The sequence below is a fragment of the Drosophila subobscura genome, chromosome O (genome assembly GCF_008121235.1).
Source record: "Drosophila subobscura isolate 14011-0131.10 chromosome O, UCBerk_Dsub_1.0, whole genome shotgun sequence".
NCBI classification, from domain to species: Eukaryota; Metazoa; Arthropoda; class Insecta; order Diptera; family Drosophilidae; genus Drosophila; species Drosophila subobscura.
The window spans coordinates 188,017-215,916 of record NC_048533.1 but is presented as its reverse complement, the minus strand read 5'-3'; the positions used below and the strand labels follow the sequence as shown (position 1 = coordinate 215,916).

The window sequence follows — 27,900 nt, the reverse complement described above, 5'->3', positions numbered from 1 at the left end:
TTGCATGGTCGCACGGTTCGGTTCGCTCGCGGTGAAAAGTAGTGTTATAGGTACTACCACTGCCAAGCTTTCATCGTGTTTTTTGTTTGTTGTTGCCAACTCGTGCGATATACGTGAGAGTGTGAGTGTGCTTGCTGCTGCCGCTGCCTGCTGATGTTGTTTTTGTCGTTGCTGCTGACCCCACGCGCAACGAAAGCGAAAGTTTGTTTGTTTGGAGCGCGTGTTGCCATTGACGTCGACGTCGCAGTCAACGTCACACGGCGTTCATGAATTTTCGCACACACACACCTCTCGCCAGTGCCCCTGCATATACTACCTAAAATAGATTAAAAGCGCGTGAAAAAAGCAAGGAAATTGAGAAAAAGAGAGAGAGAGAGAGAGAGAGAACGAGAAACATGCTCACTATTTTCAATGAGGGTGAAATAAATTAGAAGAATCGTATTTATGCTGCCATTCTCTGATCCGTTTCTGTATCTTCTCTGTGTGAGTCCTCTGTGTTTTTGTGTGTGAGAGCGCAAAAGAGTTTTGCCAACCGGAAAAACAACAAATCAACATCTCCAACACATTCCTGTCGCATTTCCAGCAATACTCACACGAGACGGTAAGTCGCTACACCCCCTCCGCGCTTCCCTGTTAAACAAGGCCATAGAGAAAAAGGTTTTACCATAAATCGCCCAGCATTAGCATTAGCATTTTGCCAACACATAAATATAATTTTTTGTCGACTTCCGATGCGTTGCTGAAAGCTCCCCCAAACGCGCTAGAGATGCTGGTAGCTCTCCACCCTTAACTTCTCAAGGACGAATTTAGGTCAGGATTTGCCGTCCCATTTGTCGCAGTGACGCATAGCATGGCCTTTGGCCTTTTGGTGGGGCTGTCTGTTGCAACACCACAAATGCATTACAGCGATTCACAAGCCATATGCGCAATATTGATTTATTTAGCGTATAAGAGCAGCTCACAATGTTTTAAGGTACGCAAATTATGAACACAACCAAAAAGCATTTAACGAGGAGGAACGCTGTGAGACGCGACGTACGAGTCACAACTTTTATAACCGGTTGTACTCAGTCAGTATATGTCTGTACATACATATGTACATATGTATGTAGGGCTCGAAAGAATTCGGGGGAAATATTTAACTTACCTATTTTGTATCTTTCACTAATTTCCTCTGCCATTTACCCATTTGGAAGAGAGAAAACCATGGAAAATCAATGATTAATCTCTTACTGACTGATTATACCCGGCAATCAAAAGGCTAAGGGGTATATTACTCTGGACGTTGATATGCAATGACTGCACCATCAAGTGGCCCATGCGACAACAAGCCTAAGCCAGAACCCAGCAGAACGCAGCCCTCCTCCCGCCCAACCGACCGAGGGGCGCTTTAAAATATATTTTTAAATTAAGTGAGTTTTATTTTAAATCAGAAAATGTAACAGACAGAAGGAAGCGTTTCTGACCCTATAAAGTATAAAATATGTACATGTACATATGTATGTACGCTCTTGATCAACAGCAATAGCCGAGGCGATATTGCCCTGTCTGTCAGTCTTGCTTGGCGGCTGTTTCTCAGAGACTATAAGAGCTAGAGTCGTCAAACTTTGTCTGACGACTTATGTGATATCACACTGATTAAAGTTTGTTTCAAAATCTCTCATATCCAAAATTTTAAAGATACGAAAAAACTAAAAGGGCGATTCCTCAGAGAATGGTCATATCTATCAGATCCCAGAATACATTTCGGCTCAGATAATTTTTATATCCAGAATGAAAAATGCAGTGGCTTCCCCGACTCCCCGACCCCTTAAAGCAGCTTCGCGTATACTTGCTTGTTGTTGTTATTCTTTCTCGCTCGCACACTCTGCCTCATGCAGTGTGCGGTTCTGAGGGAGGGTGGCGAGCTGAAAACTATTGGCGTGTTGGTGTGAGATAGATAAAATGTAAAATTAAAAAAAAATCATGGTAACACACATATGTATGTACACACACATGTGTATCACGCTAAGGTTACATACTTATGTACATAAATACATCCATACATATGTACATATGTAAATACTAAATGAGTACCGGGTATTAAAATTGTGACGAGTACGAAGCGTTCCTACTCGTGTTTGACTAGAATTTATGCCAAAGATTCGTATTATTCATTTAGAACATGTTTCTTCATCCAGTTAATAAACAGAGTTAGTGTATAAAAAGAAAATTGGTCGTTTCCATTGTGGGCAGGGCGTTTTTATACCCGGTACTCGAAGAGTAAATAGGGTATACTGTATTTGTGCGAAAAACGGTTGTATGTAACGCACAGAAGGAAACGTTTCCGACCCCATAAAGGATATATATTCTTGATCAGCATCAATAGCCGAGTCGATAGAGCCATGTCTGTCTGTCCGTCTGTCCGTCCGTCTTGTTGAGCGACTGGATCTCAGAGACTATAAAAGCTAGAGCCACCAAATTTTGCATCCAGACTTCTGTATGCTCACACTGTTACAAGTGTATTTCAAAAATGAGCCACGCCCCCTTCCGCCCCCGCAAAAGGGCGAAAACCTCCCAATACGATTTTGAAGATAAAAGAAAACTAAAAACGCCATTCCGTAGGGAATGACCATATCTATCAGCTCACCAAATTGGGAGCATTATTATGGCCACAATGAAGAAATTCATTTGCAGTGCAAAACACACCCCGTCCCGCAGCTTATATTTGTTTTTTGCACATTCTCTCATTCACACTCTGCTTCGCGCAGTGGCAGAGGCCCCTGCCTCTGACACTTCTCTGCCTCTGCCGCGTCTCTGCCCGGACTCTGCAGTGAGTTGCTCATGGGGAGGGTGGCGAGCTGAAGGAGCATGTTGGCGTGAGTAGTGTTGTTGATGTAGATGACAGATGAAGAAAGAATATAAAATTTGACAAATAACCGCTAAGGTGCAGATGTAGTACTGAGTGCCGGGTATTAAAGTTGTGACGCGTAATAAGCGTCTCACACGTCCCTTCTCGTTAGTTTTCTTTTATCTAAAAACTGTGAATACAGCAGATTTTCGCGATTTGCATGGGCGTAAGGGGTGCATGGCGAAATTTTGAAATATACTTGCAAGAGTGTGAGCATACAGCCATCTCGATTCAAATTGGGTGGCTCAAGAATATATTTACTTTATGGGGTCGGAAACGTTTCCTTCTCTGCGTTACACCTTTGTCTCTGCACATACGCTCAGTGAAAATTACTAAATAAAGAAGGCAATGGATGGAGAAATCTTGGTGGCCACTGTTTTTTTTTAGGCAACTGTTTTGCAGCTGGTCTTGGTTTATGTGGTGCTGCCTCAGCTAAAATGTACCCGTCAGCGACTCTGTCAATTGATTGCTGTTTGTTTATGTGTTTATTAAGAGTGGTGTGAAATCAATGCATTTCTTATATCCGGTACTCGAAGAGTAAAAGGGAATATTTTATTTGTGCGCGAAGTGGATGTATTTAACGCACAGAAGTAAACGTTTCCGACCCCATAAAGAATATACACATATTCTTGATCAGCATCAATAGTAACCGAATTTGGCCTGCTGCATCTGTTTCTGCTGTATCTACACTTTTGAAGATAAGAGAATCAAATAACCGAAATGGGATTAGATTGGATCATTATTATAGCCCGAAAGAAGAAATTAATTGGCAGTGGTTACCCCCACCCGTCCAACAGCTTTACTTGTTCTTGTTCGTTGCTTATTTCGAAAGCTTTTACGTATGTATGTGAGAATGCACGCTTTGTTCACACTACGCATCATTTGGTATGCGTCTTGGATCATAGTTGAGGGAAGAACGAGAGAGACATATGTACATATGTTGCTGAAAAGCTCCGAGCGCATGCATGCGCATGACTTCGCGCGAAAATCTACATACATCGATTTGATATTCTGTGAATCACTGAGATTGTATGCGTGAAATGAGATTACAATTGTAAGCGTCACACGTGAGTTCGACTCATGAAGTAATTATATAGTTGCTTCATGGTTCGACTCATCGCACAATGGGTAAAAAGCCCGAATGTTTGGCATTTATGTAATTTTTTTTGGGTAAAATATTTTAATGCGACTTAACTTTTCTGATTCCTAAATATCCAGATAGAACAAAACTGGTTTTAGAAGATTTTTACCTAGTACCATATGTTTTTTTCGCGCTTTCAAAGTCGGCTGATTTTGAGATGCTTAGACTTGTGAAAAAGTGCGGGAAAAATTGAGCAACTTGCAGCTCTAATTGTAGCTCGATTACAAAGTTTATATACAAGTAAAAATATGGAAATAATAGGTCGAGGTATTTAAATTAATTTTGTTGTCCAATGTTTTGTTTGTGTGTCTTTTTAGCTTGGTACTAACAGTGTTTTCTGTGGATTTTTATACCCGGTACTCGAAGAGTAAATAGGGTATATTGTATTTGTGGGGAATAACGGTTGCATGTAACGCACAGAAGGAAACGTTTCCGACCCCATAAAGTATATATATTCTTGATCAGCATCAATAGCCGAGTCGATAGAGCCATGTCTGTCTGTCCGTCTGTCCGTCCGTCCTTCCGTCTTGTTGAGCGCCTGGATCTCAGAGACTATAGAAGCTAGAGCCACCAAAATTTGCATCCAGACTTCTATATGCTCACACTGTTACAAGTGTATTTCAAAACATAGCCCCGCCCCCTTCCGCCCCCGCAAAAGGGCGAAAGCCTCCCAAATCTACAATTTTTAAGATAAGAGAAAACGCCATTCCGTAGGGAATGACCGTATCTATCAGATCACCAAATTGGGATCCAATTGGATCATTATTATAGCCACATGAAGAAATTAATTTGCAGTGGCCAAACCCACCCCGTCCCGCAGCTTATATTTGTTTTTTTCACATTTTCACATTCACACTCTGCTTCTGCTGTTTGCGGCCACTGCCTCTGCCGCAAGTCTGCAGTGTGTGTGTCTAGGGAAGGGGAGCGAGGTGTGAGAAGTGTTGTAGATGTAGATAAAGAAAAAATTTAAAATTTGACAAAACACCGCTAAGGTGCAGATGTAGTACTGAGTGCCGGGTATAAAAGTTGTGACGCGTAAGAAGCGTCTCACACGTCCCTTCTCGTTTTTTTATACCCGGTACTCGAAGAGTAAATAGGGTATATTGTATTTGTGCGGATAACGGTTGTATGTAACGCACAGAAGGAAACGTTTCCGACCCCATAAAGGATATATATTCTTGATCAGCATCAATAGCCGAGTCGATTGAGCCATGTCTGTCTGTCCGTCTGTCCGTCCGTCTGTCAGTCTTGTTTGTCGGCAAGTTCTCAGAGACTATAAGAGCTAGAGCCACCAAATTTTGGCACCAGACTGCTGTTTGCTCACACTGAAACCAGTGAATTTCAAAAATGAGCCCCGCCCCCTTCCGCCCACGCAAAAGGGCGAAAACCTCCCAAATCAATTTTGAAGATAACAGAAAAGTAAAAACGCCCTTCCGTAGGGAATGACCATATCTATCAGATCACCGAATTGGGATCCGATTGGATCATTTTTATGGCCACAATGAAGAAATTAATTTTCAGTGGCCAAACCCACCCCGTCCCGCAGCTTATAGCAGCACACTCTGCTTCGCGCAGTTTATGGCCTCTGCCCCTACACGTCTCTGCCGCTGCCTCTGCCGCGACTCTGCCCTGACTCTGCAAAGTGTGTCTCTAGGGGAGGGTGTTGGCGTGAGTAGTGTTGTTGATGTAGATGACAGATGAAGAAAAAATGTCAAATTTGACAAATAACCGCTAAGTTGCAGATGTAGTACTGAGTGCGGGTATAAAAGTTATGACGCGTAAGAAGCGTCTCACAGGTCCCTTCTCGTTTTTTTTTTTTGGGTAAAATATTTGAATGCGACTTAACTTTTATGATTCCTAAATATCCATATAGAACAAAACTGGTTTTAGAAGATTTTAACCTAGTATCATATGTTTTTTGAGTGCTTTCAAAGTCGGCTGATTTTGAGCTGCTTTGACTTGTGAAAAAGAGAAAAAATTGAGCAACTTGCAGCTCTAATTGTAGCTCCATTACAGAGTTTACACTTATACAAGTAAAAATATGGAAATAACAGGTCGAGGTTTTTAAATTAATTGTTAATACATGTTTTTGTATAGTTGTGTGTAGTTATTTAATTGTCCAATTACTAACAATTGCACGGGTTTTCTGTGGAATATTACTTTTGCACAGCACACCACTGCACGTAAATCACGTGGTGTTAATGCTTTTTGCCCGTATTTGGCCCTTTTCGAACAATTTTAAAGCTCTAGCTCTTATAGTTATCCCTATTTACTCTTCGAGTACCGGGTATAATTACATAAATGTCAAAAATTCGGGCTCTTTACCCATAGTGCAATGCAGCGTTCTGGCTCAAAGAGTCGTCTGTTATTCACTGATTTGTTGTAACAAAATTGTAAACTGAAAAAAAAAAAAAAATAGTGTAACATATGTACATACTTACATATGTACACTCACAAAAAAAAACTGTCACACGACTTCAAGATTCTCACTTCAATGGTCAGTATCTTCTCTTCTATTTAATGCAGCCTGAAGATCTTGGTCTTGTTTTGTTGGTGATTTATTTAATTGTGCGTTTTAATAATTTGAAGACATTGGAAATCCAGAAAAAATATGGTAAAGCAAAATGTGAGAGAAGTCAAGTGTTACAGTTCTACACCACGGTTACATTTTAAACAAATAATTTGATTTAAAATTTTTTGAATAATGTTTCCACTGCGCTATTTTTATACCCGGTACTCGAAGAGTAAATAGGGTATATTGTATTTGTGCACAAAGTGAATGTATGTAACGCATAGAAGGAAACGTTTCCGACCCCATAAAGTATATATATTCTTGATCAGCATCAATAGCCGCTAGAGTCGATAGAGCCATGTCTGTCTGTCCGTCCGTCCGTCTGTCCGTCCTGATGAGCGCCTAGTACTCAGAGACTATAAGAGCTAGAGCCACCTAATTTAGCATCCAGACTTCTGTATGCTCACACTGTTACAAGTGTATTTCAAAAGCCACGCCCCTTCCACCCCAGCAAAGGGCGAAAACATCCCATAGCTACAATTTTGAAGGTAAAATAAAACTAAAAACGCCATTCCGTAGGGAATGACCATATCTATCAGATCATTAAATTGGGATCCAATTGGATCATTATTATAGCCACAATGAAGAAATTAATTTGCAGTGGCTAAACCCACCATGTCCAACAGCTTTTGTTGTTTTTTTCACATTCTCTCATTCACACTCTGCCTCTGCAGTGTGCGTCCTCTGCCTCTGCCATGGATCTGCAGTGTGTGGCTCTAGGGGATGGGGGGCGAGCGAAAATATCGTGAGAAGTTATGTAGATGTCACGCGTAAGATGCGTCACCCACGTCCCTTCTCGTTTTTTTTATACCCGGTACTCGAAGAGTAAATAGGGTATATTGTATTTGTGCGGATAACGGTTGTATGTAACGCACAGAAGGAAACGTTTCCGACCCCATAAAGGATATATATTCTTGATCAGCATCAATAGCCGAGTCGATAGAGCCATGTCTGTCTGTCCGTCTGTCCGTCCGTCCTTCCGTCTTGTTGAGCGCCTGGATCTCAGAGACTATAGAAGCTAGAGCCACCAAAATTTGCATCCAGACTTCTATATGCTCACACTGTTACAAGTGTATTTCAAAACATAGCCCCGCCCCCTTCCGCCCCCGCAAAAGGGCGAAAGCCTCCCAAATCTACAATTTTTAAGATAAGAGAAAACGCCATTCCGTAGGGAATGACCGTATCTATCAGATCACCAAATTGGGATCCAATTGGATCATTATTATAGCCACAATGAAGAAATTAATTTGCAGTGGCCAAACCCACCCCGTCCCGCAGCTTATATTTGTTTTTTTTTCTTTTTCACATTCACACTCTGCTTCTGCTGTTTGCGGCCACTGCCTCTGCCGCAAGTCTGCAGTGTGTGGGTCTAGGGAAGGGGAGCGAGGTGTGAGAAGTGTTGTAGATGTAGATAAAGAAAAAATTTAAAATTTGACAAAACACCGCTAAGGTGCAGATGTAGTACTGAGTGCCGGGTATAAAAAGTTGTGACGCGTAAGAAGCGTCTCACACGTCCCTTCTCGTTTTTATACCCGGTACTCGAAGAGTAAATAGGGTATATTGTATTTGTGCGGATAACGGTTGTATGTAACGCACAGAAGGAAACGTTTCCGACCCCATAAAGGATATATATTCTTGATCAGCATCAATAGCCGAGTCGATTGAGCCATGTCTGTCTGTCCGTCTGTCCGTCCGTCTGTCAGTCTTGTTTGTCGGCAAGTTCTCAGAGACTATAAGAGCTAGAGCCACCAAATTTTGGCACCAGACTGCTGTTTGCTCACACTGAAACCAGTGAATTTCAAAAATGAGCCCCGCCCCTTCCGCCCACGCAAAAGGGCGAAAACCTCCCAAATCAATTTTGAAGATAACAGAAAAGTAAAAACGCCCTTCCGTAGGGAATGACCATATCTATCAGATCACCGAATTGGGATCCGATTGGATCATTTTTATGGCCACAATGAAGAAATTAATTTTCAGTGGCCAAACCCACCCCGTCCCGCAGCTTATAGCAGCACACTCTGCTTCGCGCAGTTTATGGCCTCTGCCCCTACACGTCTCTGCCGCTGCCTCTGCCGCGACTCTGCCCTGACTCTGCAAAGTGTGTCTCTAGGGGAGGGTGTTGGCGTGAGTAGTGTTGTTGATGTAGATGACAGATGAAGAAAAAATGTCAAATTTGACAAATAACCGCTAAGTTGCAGATGTAGTACTGAGTGCGGGTATAAAAGTTATGACGCGTAAGAAGCGTCTCACAGGTCCCTTCTCGTTTTTTTTTTTGGGTAAAATATTTGAATGCGACTTAACTTTTATGATTCCTAAATATCCATATAGAACAAAACTGGTTTTAGAAGATTTTAACCTAGTACCATATGTTTTTGGCGTGCTTTCAAAGTCGGCTGATTTTGAGCTGCTTTGACTTGTGAAAAAGAGAAAAAATTGAGCAACTTGCAGCTCTAATTGTAGCTCCATTACAGAGTTTACACTTATACAAGTAAAAATATGGAAATAACAGGTCGAGGTTTTTAAATTAATTGTTAATACATGTTTTTGTATAGTTGTGTGTAGTTATTTAATTGTCCAATTACTAACAATTGCACGGGTTTTCTGTGGAATATTACTTTTGCACAGCACACCACTGCACGTAAATCACGTGGTGTTAATGCTTTTTGCCCGTATTTGGCCCTTTTCGAACAATTTTAAAGCTCTAGCTCTTATAGTTATCCCTATTTACTCTTCGAGTACCGGGTATAATTACATAAATGTCAAAATTCGGGCTCTTTACCCATAGTGCAATGCAGCGTTCTGGCTCAAAGAGTCGTCTGTTATTCACTGATTTGTTGTAACAAAATTGTAAACTGTAAAATTCGAAAAATAGTGTAACATATGTACATACTTACATATGTACACTCACAAAACAAAACTGTCACACGACTTCAAGATTCTCACTTCAATGGTCAGTATCTTCTCTTCTATTTAATGCAGCCTGAAGATCTTGGTCTTGTTTTGTTGGTGATTTATTTAATTGTGCGTTTTAATAATTTGAAGACATTGGAAATCCAGAAAAAATATGGTAAAGCAAAATGTGAGAGAAGTCAAGTGTTACAGTTCTACACCACGGTTACATTTTAAACAAATAATTTGATTTAAAATTTTTTGAATAATGTTTCCACTGCGCTATTTTTATACCCGGTACTCGAAGAGTAAATAGGGTATATTGTATTTGTGCACAAAGTGAATGTATGTAACGCATAGAAGGAAACGTCTCCGACCCCATAAAGTATATATATTTTGGTCAGCATCAATAGCCGAGTCGATTGAGCCATGTCTGTCTGTCCGTCCGTCTGTCCGTCCTGATGAACGCCTAGTACTCAGAGACCATAAAAGCTAGAGCCACCAAATTTTGCATCCATACTTCTGTGTGCTCACACTGTTACAAGTGTATTTCAAAAAAGAGCCACGCCCCCTTCCGCCTCCGCAAAAGGGCGAAAACCTCCCAAATCTACAATCTGAAGATAGCAGAAAACTAAAACCGCCATTCCGTAGAGAATGACCGTATCTATCAGATCACCAAATTGTGATCCAATTGGATCATTATTATAGCCACAATGAAGAAATTAATTTTCAGTGGCCAAACCCACCCCGTCCCGCAGCTTATAGCAGCACACTAGCCGTCTGCCGCTGGCTCTGCCTCTGCCGTGAGTCTGCAGTGTGTGGGTCTAGGGAAGGGGGCGAGCTAAAGGAGCGTGTTGGTGTGAGAAGTGTTGTAGATGTAGATGACAGATGAAGAAAAAATTTAAAATTTGACAAATAACCGCTAATGTACAGATGTAGTACTGAGTGCCGGGTATAAAAGTTGTGACGCGTAAGAAGCGTCTCACAGGTCCCTTCTCGTTTTTTTTTTAAAATATTTGAATGCGACTTAACTTTTATGATTCCTAAATATCCATATAGAACAAAACTGGTTTTAGAAGATTTTAACCTAGTATCATATGTTTTTTGAGTGCTTTCAAAGTCGGCTGATTTTGAGCTGCTTTGACTTGTGAAAAAGAGAAAAAATTGAGCAACTTGCAGCTCTAATTGTAGCTCCATTACAGAGTTTACACTTATACAAGTAAAAATATGGAAATAACAGGTCGAGGTTTTTAAATTAATTGTTAATACATGTTTTTGTATAGTTGTGTGTAGTTATTTAATTGTCCAATTACTAACAATTGCACGGGTTTTCTGTGGAATATTACTTTTGCACAGCACACCACTGCACGTAAATCACGTGGTGTTAATGCTTTTTGCCCGTATTTGGCCCTTTTCGAACAATTTTAAAGCTCTAGCTCTTATAGTTATCCCTATTTACTCTTCGAGTACCGGGTATAATTACATAAATGTCAAAAATTCGGGCTCTTTACCCATAGTGCAATGCAGCGTTCTGGCTCAAAGAGTCGTCTGTTATTCACTGATTTGTTGTAACAAAATTGTAAACTGTAAAATTCGAAAAAATAGTGTAACATATGTACATACTTACATATGTACACTCACAAGCAAAACTGTCACACGACTTCAAGATTCTCACTTCAATGGTCAGTATCTTCTCTTCTATTTAATGCAGCCTGAAGATCTTGGTCTTGTTTTGTTGGTGATTTATTTAATTGTGCGTTTTAATAATTTGAAGACATTGGAAATCCAGAAAAAATATGGTAAAGCAAAATGTGAGAGAAGTCAAGTGTTACAGTTCTACACCACGGTTACATTTTAAACAAATAATTTGATTTAAAATTTTTTGAATAATGTTTCCACTGCGCTATTTTTATACCCGGTACTCGAAGAGTAAATAGGGTATATTGTATTTGTGCACAAAGTGAATGTATGTAACGCATAGAAGGAAACGTTTCCGACCCCATAAAGTATATATATTCTTGATCAGCATCAATAGCCGCTAGAGTCGATAGAGCCATGTCTGTCTGTCCGTCCGTCCGTCTGTCCGTCCTGATGAGCGCCTAGTACTCAGAGACTATAAGAGCTAGAGCCACCTAATTTAGCATCCAGACTTCTGTATGCTCACACTGTTACAAGTGTATTTCAAAAAGCCACGCCCCCTTCCACCCCAGCAAAAGGGCGAAAACATCCCATAGCTACAATTTTGAAGGTAAAATAAAACTAAAAACGCCATTCCGTAGGGAATGACCATATCTATCAGATCATTAAATTGGGATCCAATTGGATCATTATTATAGCCACAATGAAGAAATTAATTTGCAGTGGCTAAACCCACCATGTCCAACAGCTTTTGTTGTTTTTTTCACATTCTCTCATTCACACTCTGCCTCTGCAGTGTGCGTCCTCTGCCTCTGCCATGGATCTGCAGTGTGTGGCTCTAGGGGATGGGGGCGAGCGAAAATATCGTGAGAAGTTATGTAGATGTCACGCGTAAGATGCGTCACCCACGTCCCTTCTCGTTTTTTTTATACCCGGTACTCGAAGAGTAAATAGGGTATATTGTATTTGTGCACAAAGTGCACATTTAACGCACAGAAGGAAACGTCTCCGACCCCATAAAGTATATATATTTTGGTCAGCATCAATAGCCGAGTCGATTGAGCCATGTCTGTCTGTCCGTCCTGATGAGCGCCTAGTACTCAGAGACCATAAAAGCTAGAGCCACCAAATTTTGCATCCATACTTCTGTGTGCTCACACTGTTACAAGTGTATTTCAAAAAAGAGCCACGCCCCCTTCCGCCTCCGCAAAAGGGCGAAAACCTCCCAAATCTACAATCTGAAGATAGCAGAAAACTAAAACCGCCATTCCGTAGAGAATGACCGTATCTATCAGATCACCAAATTGTGATCCAATTGGATCATTATTATAGCCACAATGAAGAAATTAATTTTCAGTGGCCAAACCCACCCCGTCCCGCAGCTTATAGCAGCACACTAGCCGTCTGCCGCTGGCTCTGCCTCTGCCGTGAGTCTGCAGTGTGTGGGTCTAGGGAAGGGGGCGAGCTAAAGGAGCGTGTTGGTGTGAGAAGTGTTGTAGATGTAGATGACAGATGAAGAAAAAATTTAAAATTTGACAAATAACCGCTAATGTACAGATGTAGTACTGAGTGCCGGGTATAAAAGTTGTGACGCGTAAGAAGCGTCTCACACGTTCCTTCTCGTTTTAGTTCCCAATGCGATTTGGGGCAGGTCGTTCACAAACAAATTGAAAAGAAGCGGACCTAAATGACTTCCTTGAGGAACTCCAGAGGTTACTTTCACAACATTCGACAAGACATTGTTAAACAAAACACGATATACAATTTACAAGATTTGTGGGAAAACCTAATAAAAAGAGCTTATGGATCAGCAGAGTAAGATTAACAGAATCAAAAGCTTTACTGAAATCTGTAAAAATGACGTCATTTTTCCTAGGTTGATTAGAGACGAGAATTCTAAAAGGTTAGTAGATGTTGATCGATGTCTAAAAAAACCATGTTGCGTCGGGTATATAATGCTAGAACATGCATGTTGCAATTGACGAGTGACAAGGTGCTCGAGCAACTTCGGAATGGCAGATAGTTTAGCAATACCACGATAATTTTCGATATTAGATCTGGACCCTTTCTTGTGAAGAGGAATAAGGTAGGATCCATTCCAGATCATGGGGCGAGAATGCTCCAGGGAAAAATTAAATAAGAAGGTCAAACGATGAGATAGGGCTTGAGCACAATATTTTAAAATACAGCTCGGAACTTTATCTGGACCCGCAGAGAAACAGATGTCAATTGATGACAACCCTTCGAAGACTGTACTTTCATCAAGGAAGGGAAGAAACATGTTATTAACATGAGGTAGATGGTATGGATAAGGGGTGGAAGAGTCATAAGTATCCGAGGAGTACGTCGATTGAAAGAAGGTGGCAAATAAATTTGCAATTCCTTGATCTGGAGTTTCTGTTTTAGACTGTAACTGAAGGGAAGAAGGGAACGTCTTAGACTTGCGTTTTGACTTGACGAACGAAAAGATTTTTTTGGGATTACTACGGAAATTTTTGCCACATTGGGAAAGATATATGTACGTTATAACATTTCTTATTGACCGTAAGAAATTGAGAGCGAAACGAAGAATATTGAGCAAAGACAGACAAAGAACCAGTTATCTGGTACTTTTTGTAGAGCCGAGATTTTTTATTTTTTAGGTAAGACAGATACTTGGTAAACCACGGAGGTTCAGAGGAAACAAATACGGTGAATTCAGGGACGTAGGTATCGAGGGAAGAGTATAATGTTTCGTAAAACAGATTGACAGTAGGCTCTATATGTGATGAGGACTGAAGAAAGGACCAATCAACTTGCGAGAAATGTAGACAAAGATCGATAAAATTAGTTTTGCGAAAACATTTCATACGACTTTTTGAAGGTAAAATGGTGTTAGTAATAGAGACCTCGAAAAATATAGATAAAGTAGGATGATGCGGATCTTCGGGAAAAGATATCGGATTGCCTCTTAAAACCGTTGTACGAGAGGCATCGCTGACAAAGATGAGATCTAACAGTCTATCTCTATTATTTCTGACACAGTTAACAGTACGTTCTGATATTGAATGGAGAAATGGTTCCTTAGTTTTTGAAATCTTAGGGAGAGTAACTCGAGGATTCTGGGTAGAGTCTCTAGGCAGAAATTCATGAATAATAGTGTGCTCAGGCCATGCAGCCGGTTCCAAAGCTTTGGATAGAAGAGAGTCGGGAAGAAGAATTTTTAAAGATGAGATATTACGCTTGTGTGTAAAATTGAATTGGCGGCAATTGAAGATAAGAGCTTAGATGTAGTTTGACATCATCCGGTGTGGCTTCGGGAATAAGACGAGAGACAAAGATTGTTTTGCGGGGGACCACCGCGCTGAGTGGAACACCGGAAAAGCGAACTGGTGGAGCTACTCCTAAAAGTCTCAGGGCGGGAGCGTAGGAGCTAGAAGAGGCTGCCGATCCATCACCATTCAATGTAACAGAGACCGGCAAATCATTTGCAACTGGAAGCTGGTTACTTTTAGGGATTCCATCACTGGCAACTGAGTCCGAAGTTAAATTGACGGGGGTATGGGTTTTTGAGGCAACTACTATGTTCTTAGGCGTGAGAAAGGCTGGATCCTCCGATGGCGGATGGACATCCATCGGTGAAGGTTGGCCACTAGGAGTAGAAAATGAGTCCATCGGTTGTAGGTGAGAGGCAGGCGTTCCACTAGGAAAGACCAGCAGTAGGTTGTTGTTCGGGATTTTCCTCCTTGGTGACTCGCTCAAGAGTTTGAGGCCCAGAAATTGCGATTCCAACGTAAGGAACTTCTCGTTGAGAGCATTGAATTGCTTCCGAACATCTTGGAAACCATTCCTCGTTTGTCTGATAAAGGAGCGCATTTCCGCCTCAATCTCCCTGCAGGCCAAACATGACCAAGAAAGACCCATGCATTTCGATATTAAGTCATTAAGACGTCCAAAGTGACCACCTCCAGCTCTTTTTATATGAGCATAATTATCACAAAGCCAGCAGCTGAGGTAGGAATCACCGTTAATGGTGCCACCACTAAGCAAACAACACATAGAGACTGCAAATCAAGTCAAAACTGGCTGCCTAATCAGTATAGTGGATCGGCTCCCATTGGCTTCGGCTCTTGGTGAGAGAGCCTTCGGCTGAGAGAATTTGGCGTTGGCTCTCTTGAACATTGAACCCAGAGCGACTCTCGCAAAAACAAAGTTTTGTTTCGTCTTCAAGTCTGCTTCGCAATTTCATGTGTGCGGTGACACATACATTTGTACATACATACATGATGGCAATGCGTGTATCCATTCTCGACTTCAATTGTTAGCGTTTGAGACGTCTGGCATTTTTCTGTTTTTCTGAGATCACATACCCTTTTTTTCAAACTTGCGACTTTATGAAGCAGCTTGCCCCAAATAAAAATAAATTGATTTTGTGTATCCCCTCTATGCTCATATATTTCTTAAATACATTTAGGACGAAAGGGATAAACGGTTATAAACATCTAAATATGTATACATATAACAACAATTGACTTGGCGTTGCAAATATTTTCCATTAGAGTATTCAGCGTACACTGTGTGAATAAACATAGATAGACACACACGAGACTGCGAAAGCGACTTGAAAAGATAAACAAATAAATTCTTTTTCGGCACAGCTGCCATGACTCCACTTATAACTCTGTTTAATCACACAGTGTACGCTGAATACTCTAATGGAAAATATTTGTATTTAAGAAATATATGAGCATAGAGGGGATACACAAAATCAATTTATTTTTATTTGGGGCAAGCTGCTTCATAAAGTCGCAAGTTTGAAAAAAAGGGTATGTGATCTCAGAAAAACAGAAAAATGCCAGACGTCTCAAACGCTAACAATTGAAGTCGAGAATGGATACACGCATTGCCATCATGTATGTATGTACATATGTATGTGTCACCGCACACATGAAATTGCGAAGCAGACTTGAAGACGAAACAAAACTTTGTTTTTGCGAGAGTCGCTTTGGGTTCAATGTTCAAGAGAGCCAACGCCAAATTCTCTCAGCCGAAGGCTCTCTCACCAAGAGCCGAAGCCAATGGGAGCCGATCCACTATACTGATTAGGCAGCCAGTTTTGACTTGATTTGCAGTCTCTATGTGTTGTTTGCTTAGTGGTGCCACCCAATTCGCACTTTGCACTGAAGATAAGAGCCATTTTCAACAGCTGTTGGGTCACTGTGCACAGCGAGAAGAAAGACGCACTGAGAGCACAAACTAGATGAAAGGCCAGGCAGCAGCAGCAGCAGTTATGTATGTACGTATGTATGTACATATATACAGGGCAGACGGCGCTGCGAAGTGACGAAAGCTAACGGCGAACTCCAATAAAGCAAAGCAGAGGCGCCGAGATATTAGTCAATAAACGAAGAGTGCAGGCGTCGCACTATGGTCCAGGTGACCACTTTTCTTGGCCAAAAGGCAATTTTTAAAAGCTAAAAACAAGACGTGGTTTTTGGCGCTCTGTGTTAGAAAAAGAGTGACCATCAAAGTAGCGTACCCGAAATTTGCATAGATGGCGCCACCTTCGCAAAATCAGCTGTGAAACCCAGCGGTCATTATTGCACAGCATGTGCAGTGAAAAAGTACCAATTTTATTGCTGTTTTAAATGTCTCATAAATTGAAAAATACGATTAACCGATCCAATTTTTTGGGTGCATTTTATTCAGTAGTGTTTTTACTAAGTGTTTTATAATGTGAACGGTATCTAGTAGTGGCGATGTCTTCGTAATTGTATGTCAAAGTGAGGCCTTCAATATGTGTCAGTTCGTAGTAAAGACTAATATTTGAGAAAGTTTTTTTAATAGAGTGCCACCTAGTCCCACCTTGAAACCAATTGTGTGTCGTAGACCAATAAATGATTGTTAAAATGTGCATTTATAGATCATAACCTCAAATGAGAATTTTCAATGTTTTTTGCCGTTTGGAACACAATGAAGAAGAAAATTGTGAAGTAGGGTACCATTTTGCATTGCATATAAGCCACAGTATTAGTCACTAGCTATTTTGGAGGGCTAGAGTGTAGCCAGTGTAATATTGTTTTATAATGGAAACTGCTAAAGAGCATGCTCTGTTTGAGAAAAAATGCGATTATCTTAGATTTTTAAGTTGTTTTAATTCGTGCTACGACTTTTTTTTATAGAATCTTGATCTGCTAAAAAGGAGCTGCCACGCCCATTATTTCAAAAAACCTTCCTCTTCCTATTTTTAACCTGTATCAAAAGACTAAATCATCTGGACCATAGTGCAGGGCTCATCACCCATGCAGGGCAGCGCGCTTGTGTGTGTAGCTAAAACACGAACATGCTTACGCCGAAACCGGCTTATCGCTTTACACTGGGCGAAAGTATTTGTGGTTGAAGCAAAAACTATTTCGTGTTAAAACTTTCAAAATCTATATATATAAGAGAAAGTCGTATTTGTTACAACACTTATAACTCGAGAACGGCTGGACCGATTGCCATGGTTTTTGATTTGTTGGATTTGTTTCCGTCCCGAGTAGCAGAATACATCTTAACTTTATTTTTTTCTGAAGACATCATGTGTGTGTTCAGAAATTTGTCTAAAAAGTGCATTTGTTCATTTGTTGTTCATTTGTATTTGTTTAATCATATTTAATATTTGTTTTATTTATTTGTTTAATTTAATCACTTTAATAACAATGCCGCGTCCTAGAAGATCTAATCTTTCCCAGCGAAGCCGTAATGAAATTAGGCAACGGAATGATTTTATTATCTGGCGATTTCCGACAAACACTACCAGTCATTCCAAGATCTACTGCTGCCGACGAAATAAACGCTAGCCTCAAAGCATCAAATTTGTGGCGATATGTAAAGAAACTTCAACTGTCTGTAAATATGAGAGTTGCATTGTTGAACGATCTATCTGCTGATGATTTCTCGAAGCAATTGCTGACTATCGGTAATGGTCGTGTTCCTGTTGACAAATCGAGCGGTTTGATTTCATTTCCTCCAAATTTTTACAATTTCGTTTCATCAAAAGACGAGCTTATCAACAAAGTATTCCCGGATATCATTTCTAACCACAAAAATACTAAATGGTTAAGAGAGCGAGCAATTTTGGCCGCTAAAAATAAAGATGTAGATGACCTCAATCTTATAATTCAAAATCAAATCGTAGGTACTCTGTATTCATTCCAATCTATCGACTGTGTAACAAACGAAGAAGAAGCCACTAATTATCCAACTGAATTTTTAAACTCCTTGGATGTGCCTGGTTTACCACCGCACAATTTAAAACTTAAAGTTGGCTCGGTAGTCATCATGCTTAGAAATTTAAACCAACCAAAACTGTGTAATGGAACGCGTTTGGGGATAGAAAACTGATGAGCAATGTGATTCACGCGTCGATACTTAAAGGAAAATTTAAAGATGAGGAAGTTCTTATTCCAAGGCTTCCGATGATCCCAACGGATATGCCCTTTGAGTTTAAACGAATTCAATTCCCGATTCGTCTTGCCTTCGCCATGACGATCAACAAATCACAGGGCCAATCCTTGACTATTTGTGGCCTCAATCTAGAAAATGCATGTTTTTCTCATGGTCAATTGTACGTGGCTTCTCACGTGTCGGCAAACCATCCGCTTTATTTGTTCTTGCGGCTGACCAAAAAACAAAAAATGTCGTTTACCACAGAGTGCTTGAATGAAAATCCTATTACCATCGCATTGGATCATTGCAACCTATAGAAGATGCACAGCATAAATTCTTGCAAATATACTTTATGGGCAATATGGAAGAACAACTTGACAGGCGTCAAGGGATCAACACAGCTACGAAGAGAGCAATTCTCCAAGATCTGCAGCAAATGCTTCATGAACATCATGCATTGGTCAGGCTGTTCAAGACTGCTTTATAGCGCATGCCAAGTGATTGCAATTCGGTCAAGTCAATTAAATACATTTGCCAATATGTCACGGAAGGGAGCGACATGGCGGTTTTTGGTATCCAAACATTCAATACCAACGATGAAAACACGCGCTATCAAGTTGGTACTTTTTTGTTTCTATCTATATAAACATATTATTTTGTATCATTGTTTTACGTTCATCAAAGCCTAAATTAGTTCAGCTAAAAAGTAACACGACAATCATTGACTGTTAGGCGGTGCGAAGTTCGCCGGGTTAACTAGTAAACAAATAATTTAAGCAAAATAATAAAAAATTTTATTATTAAACGAGAAGGGACGTATTAGACGCTTCTTACGCGTCGCAACTTTTATATCCGGTACTCAATACGACATCTGCACCTAAGCGTTTTTTTTTTTTTTCAAATTTTACATTTTTTCTTCATTTGTCATCTATTAATTTCATTCGGCAAAAGCGCCGCATAAAGAACAGCTGTCTAGATGACTGTGTGTGGCATAAAACACAGTTGTTTAGGTGGCTGCGTGCAGCATAAAACCATGGTGTCTCTACTTGTGCCATGGTTAAAATATAAATTTACAATAGAGATACACGTGCCACGTCAACAAGCTATCATTATGCCCGGTACTCGAAGAGTAAAAGGGGTCTATTGTGTTTGTGGTCCCAAAATGTAACACATAGAAAAAAAACGTTTCCGATCCTATGCAAGGATATTCTTGATCAGGATCAATAGCTGAGTCCATATAGCTACATAGTATGTACATATATCTGTCTGTCCGTCCGTCTGTCCATCTTATTTGACCCACACTCCCTCAAACAGTAATGCTTTCCGGTACGGCTCTGAGTACGGGTGGCTGCCAAAGGGCGTGTTGCTGTGAGAAGTGATGACAGAAATAGAAAACATTTAAAATGTAAAATTCGTAAAAGTCATAAGGTTACATATAGTACGTACGTATATATGTATATACTGACTAGGTACCGGGTATAAAAGTTGTGACGCGTACAACGCGTCTCACAGCGTTCCTCCTCTTTCAATTTGAATTTGACTGCCTCCCAGCAGGGCCCCTATCCACCATCACTTGAGAGAATTTTGTAGGAGGCACAGCAAAATGCTTCCAGCATCAATATTCTCCCGTCCTCTTCTTCAACTCCACCTCCGTCTCTACTTTGAGTTTATTTACCTTTTGCGCCCGTTTGGTCTTTAGCCAGGATTTTGAGGCACACTGTTAATGAGCCTGTGCTGGGTATGGGTCTCGAATTTCGAGGCCGATGCCAAGTGTTTTCAGCCAAATGTCAACTCGAACTGTTGTTTGTTGTCCTGAATTTTGGAGTTTCAGGGGCAGTCCATGATTGTTTGATTCGTGTGATTTATGTTGCTATAATACAAAAGCGGCTTAGCTTCAAATAACCAAAGGGAACGATGAGCGACAGATGTGGGCAGATTTAGTGGCGGATTATTGGAGCCCTGGAAGGGGAACTTAAAATGGAATGACTTAGCAATTTATTTACCAGATTAAAGCTCAACGGCTCAAAGCGGCTTTTTTGTGCAAGATTTAAACTAGCTCTAGTTCACTTTTCTGTACAATTTTTAACTAAATTTAGAAAAATTTTGTGTATAAAATCTAAGCCAATGCAGGAAACTTACGTATTTGTGCTAGTTTTAACCAACTTTTGGTTGGTGTGCCGCAAGGATGCTCGAGTTTAATGAATTCCCAGCTTCGTACTTAACTGCGCGTGCAGCCCAGGCGGCAATTTTGGCGGCTTATTAATTTGTGGATTTTTGTGTGTTTTTTTTGTTTGTTTTGCAGAAGAAATGGCGCCCACCATATGTTCGGACAAAAAACAGTTGCGAGATACGAGCCGGCATCGGTTCGTGGCCACGGCAGTCATATCATCAGCCACAAATACCACCACATCATCATCATCATCGTCAACATCATCGTCATCATCATCGTCATCATCATCGTCAATGTCGTCGCCATTGTCAGCGTCAACGTCAATTTCATCCTCGCCTTCAGCTGCTCCCACACAAGTCAGTTCAGCGCTTAGCTATGGTGAGTAACTGGAACCCTCCGCTCCCCATTACACACAGCAGCCAATAAATGATAGAAATCGTATACTATATCGCTCTCACCTTATGGGAGAAATTTATAGAAATATTTGTTAATTAAGACAAAGAAGGGCCTTTGGGCAGGGGCATTAGGGCAATCAGAAAATATGTATGTACATATAAATACCATTTTTTAGATTAATTTCTCAATACCTCAAACGACGCCGAATAAATGCATCTATACATAAAAAAATTAGGACTCAGAATATTACTTTTTCGACTTTTCCCGAGTCTTTAAGATACATTTTTTTTTTTAAACACCTCACAAAAATTATAATTTTTTTATTTCAAACCTTAATATTTCCCAGGCGATAAACTAAAAAAAAAAAGTATTTGGGTTCAAAATCTGCATCGATTAGCTTTTCAGAATGGCAATGTCCTTTACAGCCAGATCTAAAATACTTAAGTTAAATATGTGAAAAAACGAGCCACTACCTCTGAAACAACATAAACAAAAGACGCAAAACAAAACAGTTTTTTAAATTAAAAAAAAAGTTCTGCCATAGAAAAAGCAAGAAGGGACGTGTGAGACGTTTCTTACACGTCACAACTTTTATAGCCGGTACTCAGTCAGTGTACCTGATCCTTATTGTTTTTTTTTCGAATTAGACATTTGGCGCGGAAGGGGGCGGGGCTTATTTTTGAAATACACCGGTTTCAGCGAGAGCATACAGTAGTCTGGAGGCAAAATTTTGTGGCTCTAGCTCTTATATAGTCTCTGAGAACTAGCCGACAAACAAGTTGGACGGACAGACATGGCTCTATTGACTCGGCTATTGATGCTGATTAAGAATATATATACTTTATGGGGTCGGTTTGGTTCCTTGAGGGAAAATCGTGACGGAGAGTGCAATTTCCTTAGCTTTTAGGTCCTTTTTCAGGCGAGCCACTGACCACATAATAAATCACATGTCACACCACATCATTAAATTATGCTTAACTATACTTCAGTTTTTGGCCGTTTTGTAAGGTTTTTGCGGTAACATGTGATTTATTAGTAAAAGATACAAGTAGGGCCTCACAAATCAGCAGCTCTTTTCGTCTCTTTTTCTATTTATCTCCCATTCTCCCATGGCGAAATTTTTCGCTAAGTGCTGCGCTCAGCAGTTGAGCCTGCGGTTGGCGCACGTGGAGCCTAGGTAACATTGCCTTATATTTATTGCAATCTACGCTTCGTCTCTCTCTTTTTATAGCTGCTCTTTATTTCCCTGGTTCCCTGCTGATTGCAGTTGACAGTTGGTCCAAAAGTTGTCTTGTGCTCACGTTACTCGGCCATTTTTAAATAGTTTATGTAAACTTGACCGACCCCGCCAGCATCTCAACCATAGCTACAGTTCCATCCTCCAGCCACAGTACATCCCCAGCCTCAGTTCATTCACCAGCGACAGTCCATAGCCAGTCCATCCCCAGCCACAATTCATCCCCGCCACAGCTATCTCTGCTTTCGCCTATGCCACTTCCACCTGCCACGGGTTTCTCTTAACTGCTCCTCTCTGTTCTTCATCTCTAGCTGAACTAGAGGACGCACGTGCCTCATGCCCTGTTGTGTCGTTGGGCGCTACACGTGTTGGATACCATGTTGGCTGGTTGCCGGTGTTTGACTCGTCTTTATATAGGCTGTTGGTTGCTGGTTTCATGGCTGGCACGCGACTTATGGGTTATACTGCCACGATTTGCGTCAGCAATTGGCCCACATGCCATCCCCTGTTGCTGTTCCGGTTGCCCACTCCGTCTGGTTGTCGCCTGTTGGGTAAGACGGCCTAACAGATTTTATGTAAGCCATCTAATGCCTCCCTGACTGACAATGAAATTTATATTAACTGTTCATAACAAGGTGATTTCAGGAGGTCTCATTTTGGTTTTGCTTGTAGGGAATATTTTAAATTTAATTTATGCATTTTTATATGAATGAATCCTTAAAATTGATAGATTACACTACCCGACACCCGACACGTTTGTCGGCTAGTTCTCAGAGACTATAAGAGCTAGAGCCACCAAATTTTGGCACCAGACTGCTGTATGCTCACACTGAAACCAGTGTATTTCAAAAATGAGCCCCGCCCCCTTCCGCCCACGCAAAAGGGCGAAAACCTCCCAAATCTACAATTTTGAAGATAACAGAAAACTAAAAACGCCATTCCGTAGGGAATGACCATATCTTTCAGATTACCAAATTGGAATCCGATTGGATCATTATTATAGCCACAATGAAGAAATTAATTTTCAGTGGCCAAACCCACCCCGTTCCGCAGCTTATATTTGCTTCGCGCAGTGTGTGGCGGTCTGCCCCTGCCGTTCCTACGCCTTTGCCATAGCCGTGGCTAAACCCATCCCGTCCCGCAGCTTATATTTGTTTTTTGAAAATTCTCTCATTCACACTCTTCTTCGCGCAGTGGCCGCACACTGGCCGTCTGCCGGTGGCTCTGCCTCTGCCGCTGGCTCTGCCTCTGCCGTGAGTCTGCAGTGTGTGGGTCTAGGGAAGGGGGTCGAGCTAAAGGAGCGTGTTGGTGTGAGAAGTGTTCTAGATGTAGATGACAGATGAAGAAAAAATTTAAAATTTGACAAATAACCGCTAATGTACAGATGTAGTACTGAGTGCCGGGTATAAAAGTTGTGACGCGTAAGAAGCGTCTCACACGTCCCTTCTCGTTTATCTTTGCGGTGGCGGAAGGGGGCTTGTCGAAATTTTGAATTACACTTGTAACAGTGTGAGCATACAGAATGAAGAAACTAATTTGCAGTGGCTACCGTCCAGCAGCTTTTTTTATTTTTTGCACATTCTCTCATTCCACACTCTGCTTCGTGCAGTTATCGGCTATAGGGGACGGGGCGAGCTAAAGGAGCGTGAGAAGTGATGCAGTTTTAGATGTAGATGACACATGTAGAAAAAATTAAAAATGTTAAATTAAAAAAAAATACACTTAGGTACAGATGTCTTACTGAGTACCAGGTATAAAAGTTTTGACGCGTAAGAAGCGACTCGCACGTTCCGTATATTGTATTTGTGCAGCAAAGTGGATAACGCACAGAAGGAAACATCTCACATATGTACATATATACTGACTGAGGACCGGGTATACAATTTTTGTCACCTACGAAGCGTCTCACAAACGTCCCTAGTCGCTTACATTATTATTTTAATTTAATAATTATTACAGCGTTTACTAATCAATAACAGACATACACACATAGACACTATGCATATACATACATTGAGCACAACAAACGGAAAATAGCAAACACAAACATAAGGGCACAGCCACTCTGAAAGGCAATGCAAATGCAAGGGAAAGCTGGAAGAAACAAAGTACAGCTAGGGTGTGGGATGAACGACTAGAAGGCACCCATTACATTGTAATGATTACACGGGTAAACAGAAGTAGCAGGGGGAACTATGAAACCTTTAAGTTAGCACACTAACTTTAGGGGACACTTTGGTAGCCTCTGGACAGATTCCAACATTTACACAAGCTCCATCCCCTTCACGTACAGGGTTCACCATGCATAAGTAGAATAGCAACAAGAGAGAACGCCAGCAGCAAAAGGCACTTTCTGGCAGTACATGTGTATGTATGTACATACATATGTATGTATGTATGTGTTGGTCGCATGGTGAAATTAGTATTAGTAGTAATTCTACCATGGTTGGTCGCGTCGCAGAGCATGCGGTTTGCCACTGAGGAGCACTTCCGCATGGTGTTGAGCTTTGTGTTGTCTGTCTCTCTCTCTGTCTCTGGTGTGCACATGCCAAGAACACGCGTCTGCTAGAGAGCGACACTCAAATAAATATAACGGTGACGGGCAGCGCATACACGATGCGCCTGTGGGCGACAAATCAAAATAGGCTGTGCTTTAGGTTCAAAATAGCTAAAGAAAACACAAATAAAAATATAGTTGCAGAAAATACAGAAATTCCAGTTAACACACACATGCAAAAAATGGATATTACAACTAAGGACGAGCTGGAGGTCATGGACTGCTCCAAGATGCCGCTGGATCGCATGGATCTCATACGGCGCAGCCTGAAATGCCGCACCATTGAGATCTTTGACTATGATGTGGCTGTCAGTTTTACGGGTGAAGAGGAAGAGCTAAGTATTGAGCCGACACCAGACACAGAGGATGCCACACAGGATGACGAAGATCGTGCGATACTTGCGGTGGCTCAAATTGATTCTTTGATACAGCGCATAGAACTAATGCAACTGGCCATTAGGCATCGGCCGAATGAAGATATGTCCGAGAAGCGAGTGGCAGAGGAAGAGAAACAGCAAGAGGAGGAATATCTAACTAGATTTCAGCTGATATGCAAGGAGATTGAGCGGAAAAGGAAGCCACTGGGGGTCAAAATAGAAGTCGAGGATCCAAATCCAGAACAGCCACATCCCCTGGAGCTAACCTGCCATGGAAAGCTCGAAGTGCGTAGGTTGCAGCACGCTTATCACCGCCTGCAGTGTGAAATCTCTGACCTGATCTGCAGCTATCAAAAGCTGCGCAGCATCCTGCGTACATTCCGCCTGCACCTGTGCGCTATGAACAAACAGCTCCGCCTGATGTCCATCCATGTCCAAGACTTCAATAAGTGGACCAAACAGGTCCACAGCGAAATCCGCGACTGTCTGGAGCGCTATCAGCATCTGATGCATCACAAAATATCCAAAATTGAGGCACAAAAAACGGCCAAAGTGCACATTTACCGGTTTTTTGCGCGCAACAAATTGTTTCTCATGAAAAGTCGCCTGCCGTGCGAAGTGCGCGATTTTCGCGGTGAAATCGATGATTTGTGCAGCTTTATAACCGATTTTAGTGTGGAAATGGAGCATCGGTTCGATAAGTTCGAGCACTCGAATAGGGCCAAGAATCAATGTAGCAAAGTAGAGAACGATTTGAATGCCCCACTGGAGGAAATGCATTCGGCACTATCGGCGGTTATCAAGGGAAAACCCATTAAGTTTAAGAAATTAAAAAATAGTACAAATTAGCTAATTTTTTCATCCAAATGTGTTCAAGCTTACGCTGAGTAAGAAAATATCTTGATACTTGCACCCGCCCCCAAACCTCTCTCTTCTGTCCCTCTGTGTGGCGCCACGAAGGTGACTCTGACAACACGCACGTCGCACACTCACGTTTCAGGGCACTGGCGCTCGCTTGTGGGGTTCGTGGGGGCTGATCTCGTCAATAAGTAAAGCTCTATATTTACACAACACAAACAGGTGCAGGGCCGTGCGGTTCGAATGTGCCGTGCCATTTGCCATTGCCATGTGCAACGTTCAAGTCTCAGCACCGTCATGACCCTGAACATAGACACAGGCACGGAACCGGTAATTGCGAAAAAAGATTTGTGTCAAGCGAGGTATGGGCTGTGGGCTGAGCTCATTTGTGTTGGACATGTGGGAGTGTTGCTATTGTTCTGTTCTCTGCCCAGACTGCGACTCATGGAAAAGAGAGTATGACTAGGGCTGGAAGTAACTGTTTAACGGAAAAGAGTGTGTTATGACTGTGACTGGAACTGCAATTGGGACGGCGAAACCCGAAACGATTGCCTGTCATTGGCAGGGAGAGTTCATGTAGCGTCATGGAGACGGCATTGATGGGTAGCAAATGATCGCATGACAACCGTACTGATTAGCAACTGAAAAGAGCAACAATGTTTTTACCTGTCACAGGTTGCTTTACTTACTTCAAGACACTGTACTGTACTAGTTCCCCTAAAGCACCCCTCTCCTTTGCCTAATACTTTAATAATTTATTCTCCTCCTCTTTGCAGTTGCCAAATGTTCAATAAACTCTTCAGCGGGTCGCCGACGCTTCCCCAGGCTGTACCACCGCAGGCTGCCACTGATCTCAGGCAGTGCCACAGTACCGCAGGCAGCCCTACGACGTGGCACTCAGGCGGAGGCCAGCAGGAGAGTGACAGCCGCTCAGTCGAATGCCAGCCGTAGAGCGGCAGCCACACAAACAGAGCTGCAAGCAGCGTGGGGCCAAAGCGTGTCGGCAGACGCGCAACAGCATCATCAGCAGATTCAACTTCAACTACTGCTACATTCAAGCAGCGAGAACATTAAAAAAGTATTACAGCCCAATATGGCCAACAGCAGCAACAGCTGCAGTTATATTCACAGAGGAGCAGCAGTCACAGCCAAAAATTGCGACAATTCACTGGCCGGGGCGATGCTGGATGATGATGGGGACAGTGGCTATGAGTACTCGCAGGAGCCCACAAAGGAGCAGCAACAGCAGCAGCAGCACTGCCGGCATCAACACAGCGACGGGCTGCTGTCCATTGCCATCAAGACGATCAAGCTGGTGCAGCGTAATAAGCTGCTGCAGAAGCGTCTCGCACAGCTGCAGCTGGAGACATCGGAGTTCATTGCCTCGGTGCTGGCAAATCCCGAGAATCGGCAGTACCGCGAGAAGATCTCCAGCAGCACACACACCAAAACGGAAGCCAAGGTCAGCAACATGCTGCTGCGACACTAGACAAGGTCCACTTTCCTAATATGTTATTTCCTTTTTTATTTGGATTGTATTTTAGAACCCATTTTTCCCGCCAGTTGTGTGTTGAGCGCTGGTTGCCGAATTGCAATTCCATGTGGAATTTTTCTAGCTAGATAGGTCTGTTCCAAATAGTATTTTCAATATGAATACAAAGCTCTAATTTAGCTTTTATTAAATGGTAATATTTAATTTAAATTATGTTTTCATTTAATTTCTGCACCAGTTTCAGTTTTTGTTGAAGCCCCAAGGCATGGCAAC

The 27,900-nt window shown here is 41.7% G+C and overlaps 2 protein-coding genes across 3 annotated transcripts; both read left to right on the top strand.

The window, feature by feature from the left end:
• On the top strand, positions 1-27,831 carry LOC117897875 (putative uncharacterized protein DDB_G0277255). Of its 2 annotated transcripts, XM_034806951.1 has the most exons (5): positions 595-601; positions 2,192-2,198; positions 2,454-2,460; positions 20,843-21,088; positions 26,912-27,653. In XM_034806951.1, the coding sequence occupies exons 4-5, from the start codon at positions 20,848-20,850 to the stop codon at positions 27,622-27,624; spliced, it is 954 nt and encodes a 317-aa protein (XP_034662842.1). In that variant the 5' UTR covers positions 595-601; positions 2,192-2,198; positions 2,454-2,460; positions 20,843-20,847; the 3' UTR covers positions 27,625-27,653. The 2 variants fall into 2 exon arrangements, with proteins under 2 accessions (XP_034662841.1, XP_034662842.1); XM_034806950.1 differs by lacking the exons at positions 2,192-2,198; positions 2,454-2,460 and adding an exon at positions 27,680-27,831 and having other exon boundaries at positions 1-601; positions 26,912-27,597.
• LOC117897874 lies at positions 25,029-26,141 on the top strand. The gene has a single exon (XM_034806949.1). The coding sequence runs from the start codon at positions 25,074-25,076 to the stop codon at positions 26,124-26,126; it is 1,053 nt and encodes a 350-aa protein (XP_034662840.1). The 5' UTR covers positions 25,029-25,073; the 3' UTR covers positions 26,127-26,141.
• Positions 27,832-27,900: the final 69 nt, after the last annotated feature.

Bases quoted from the DNA above. Each gene is read 5' to 3' on its own strand.
- LOC117897875 (XM_034806950.1), top strand. From the start codon at position 20,848: ATGGCGCCCACCATATGTTCGGACAAAAAACAGTTGCGAGATACGAGC. The intron at 21,089-26,911 runs GTGAGTAACTGG...TCCTCTTTGCAG, and splicing joins CAGTTCAGCGCTTAGCTATG to TTGCCAAATGTTCAATAAAC. The intron at 27,598-27,679 runs GTCAGCAACATG...ATTGTATTTTAG, and splicing joins ACACCAAAACGGAAGCCAAG to AACCCATTTTTCCCGCCAGT.
- LOC117897874 (XM_034806949.1), top strand. From the start codon at position 25,074: ATGCAAAAAATGGATATTACAACTAAGGACGAGCTGGAGGTCATGGAC.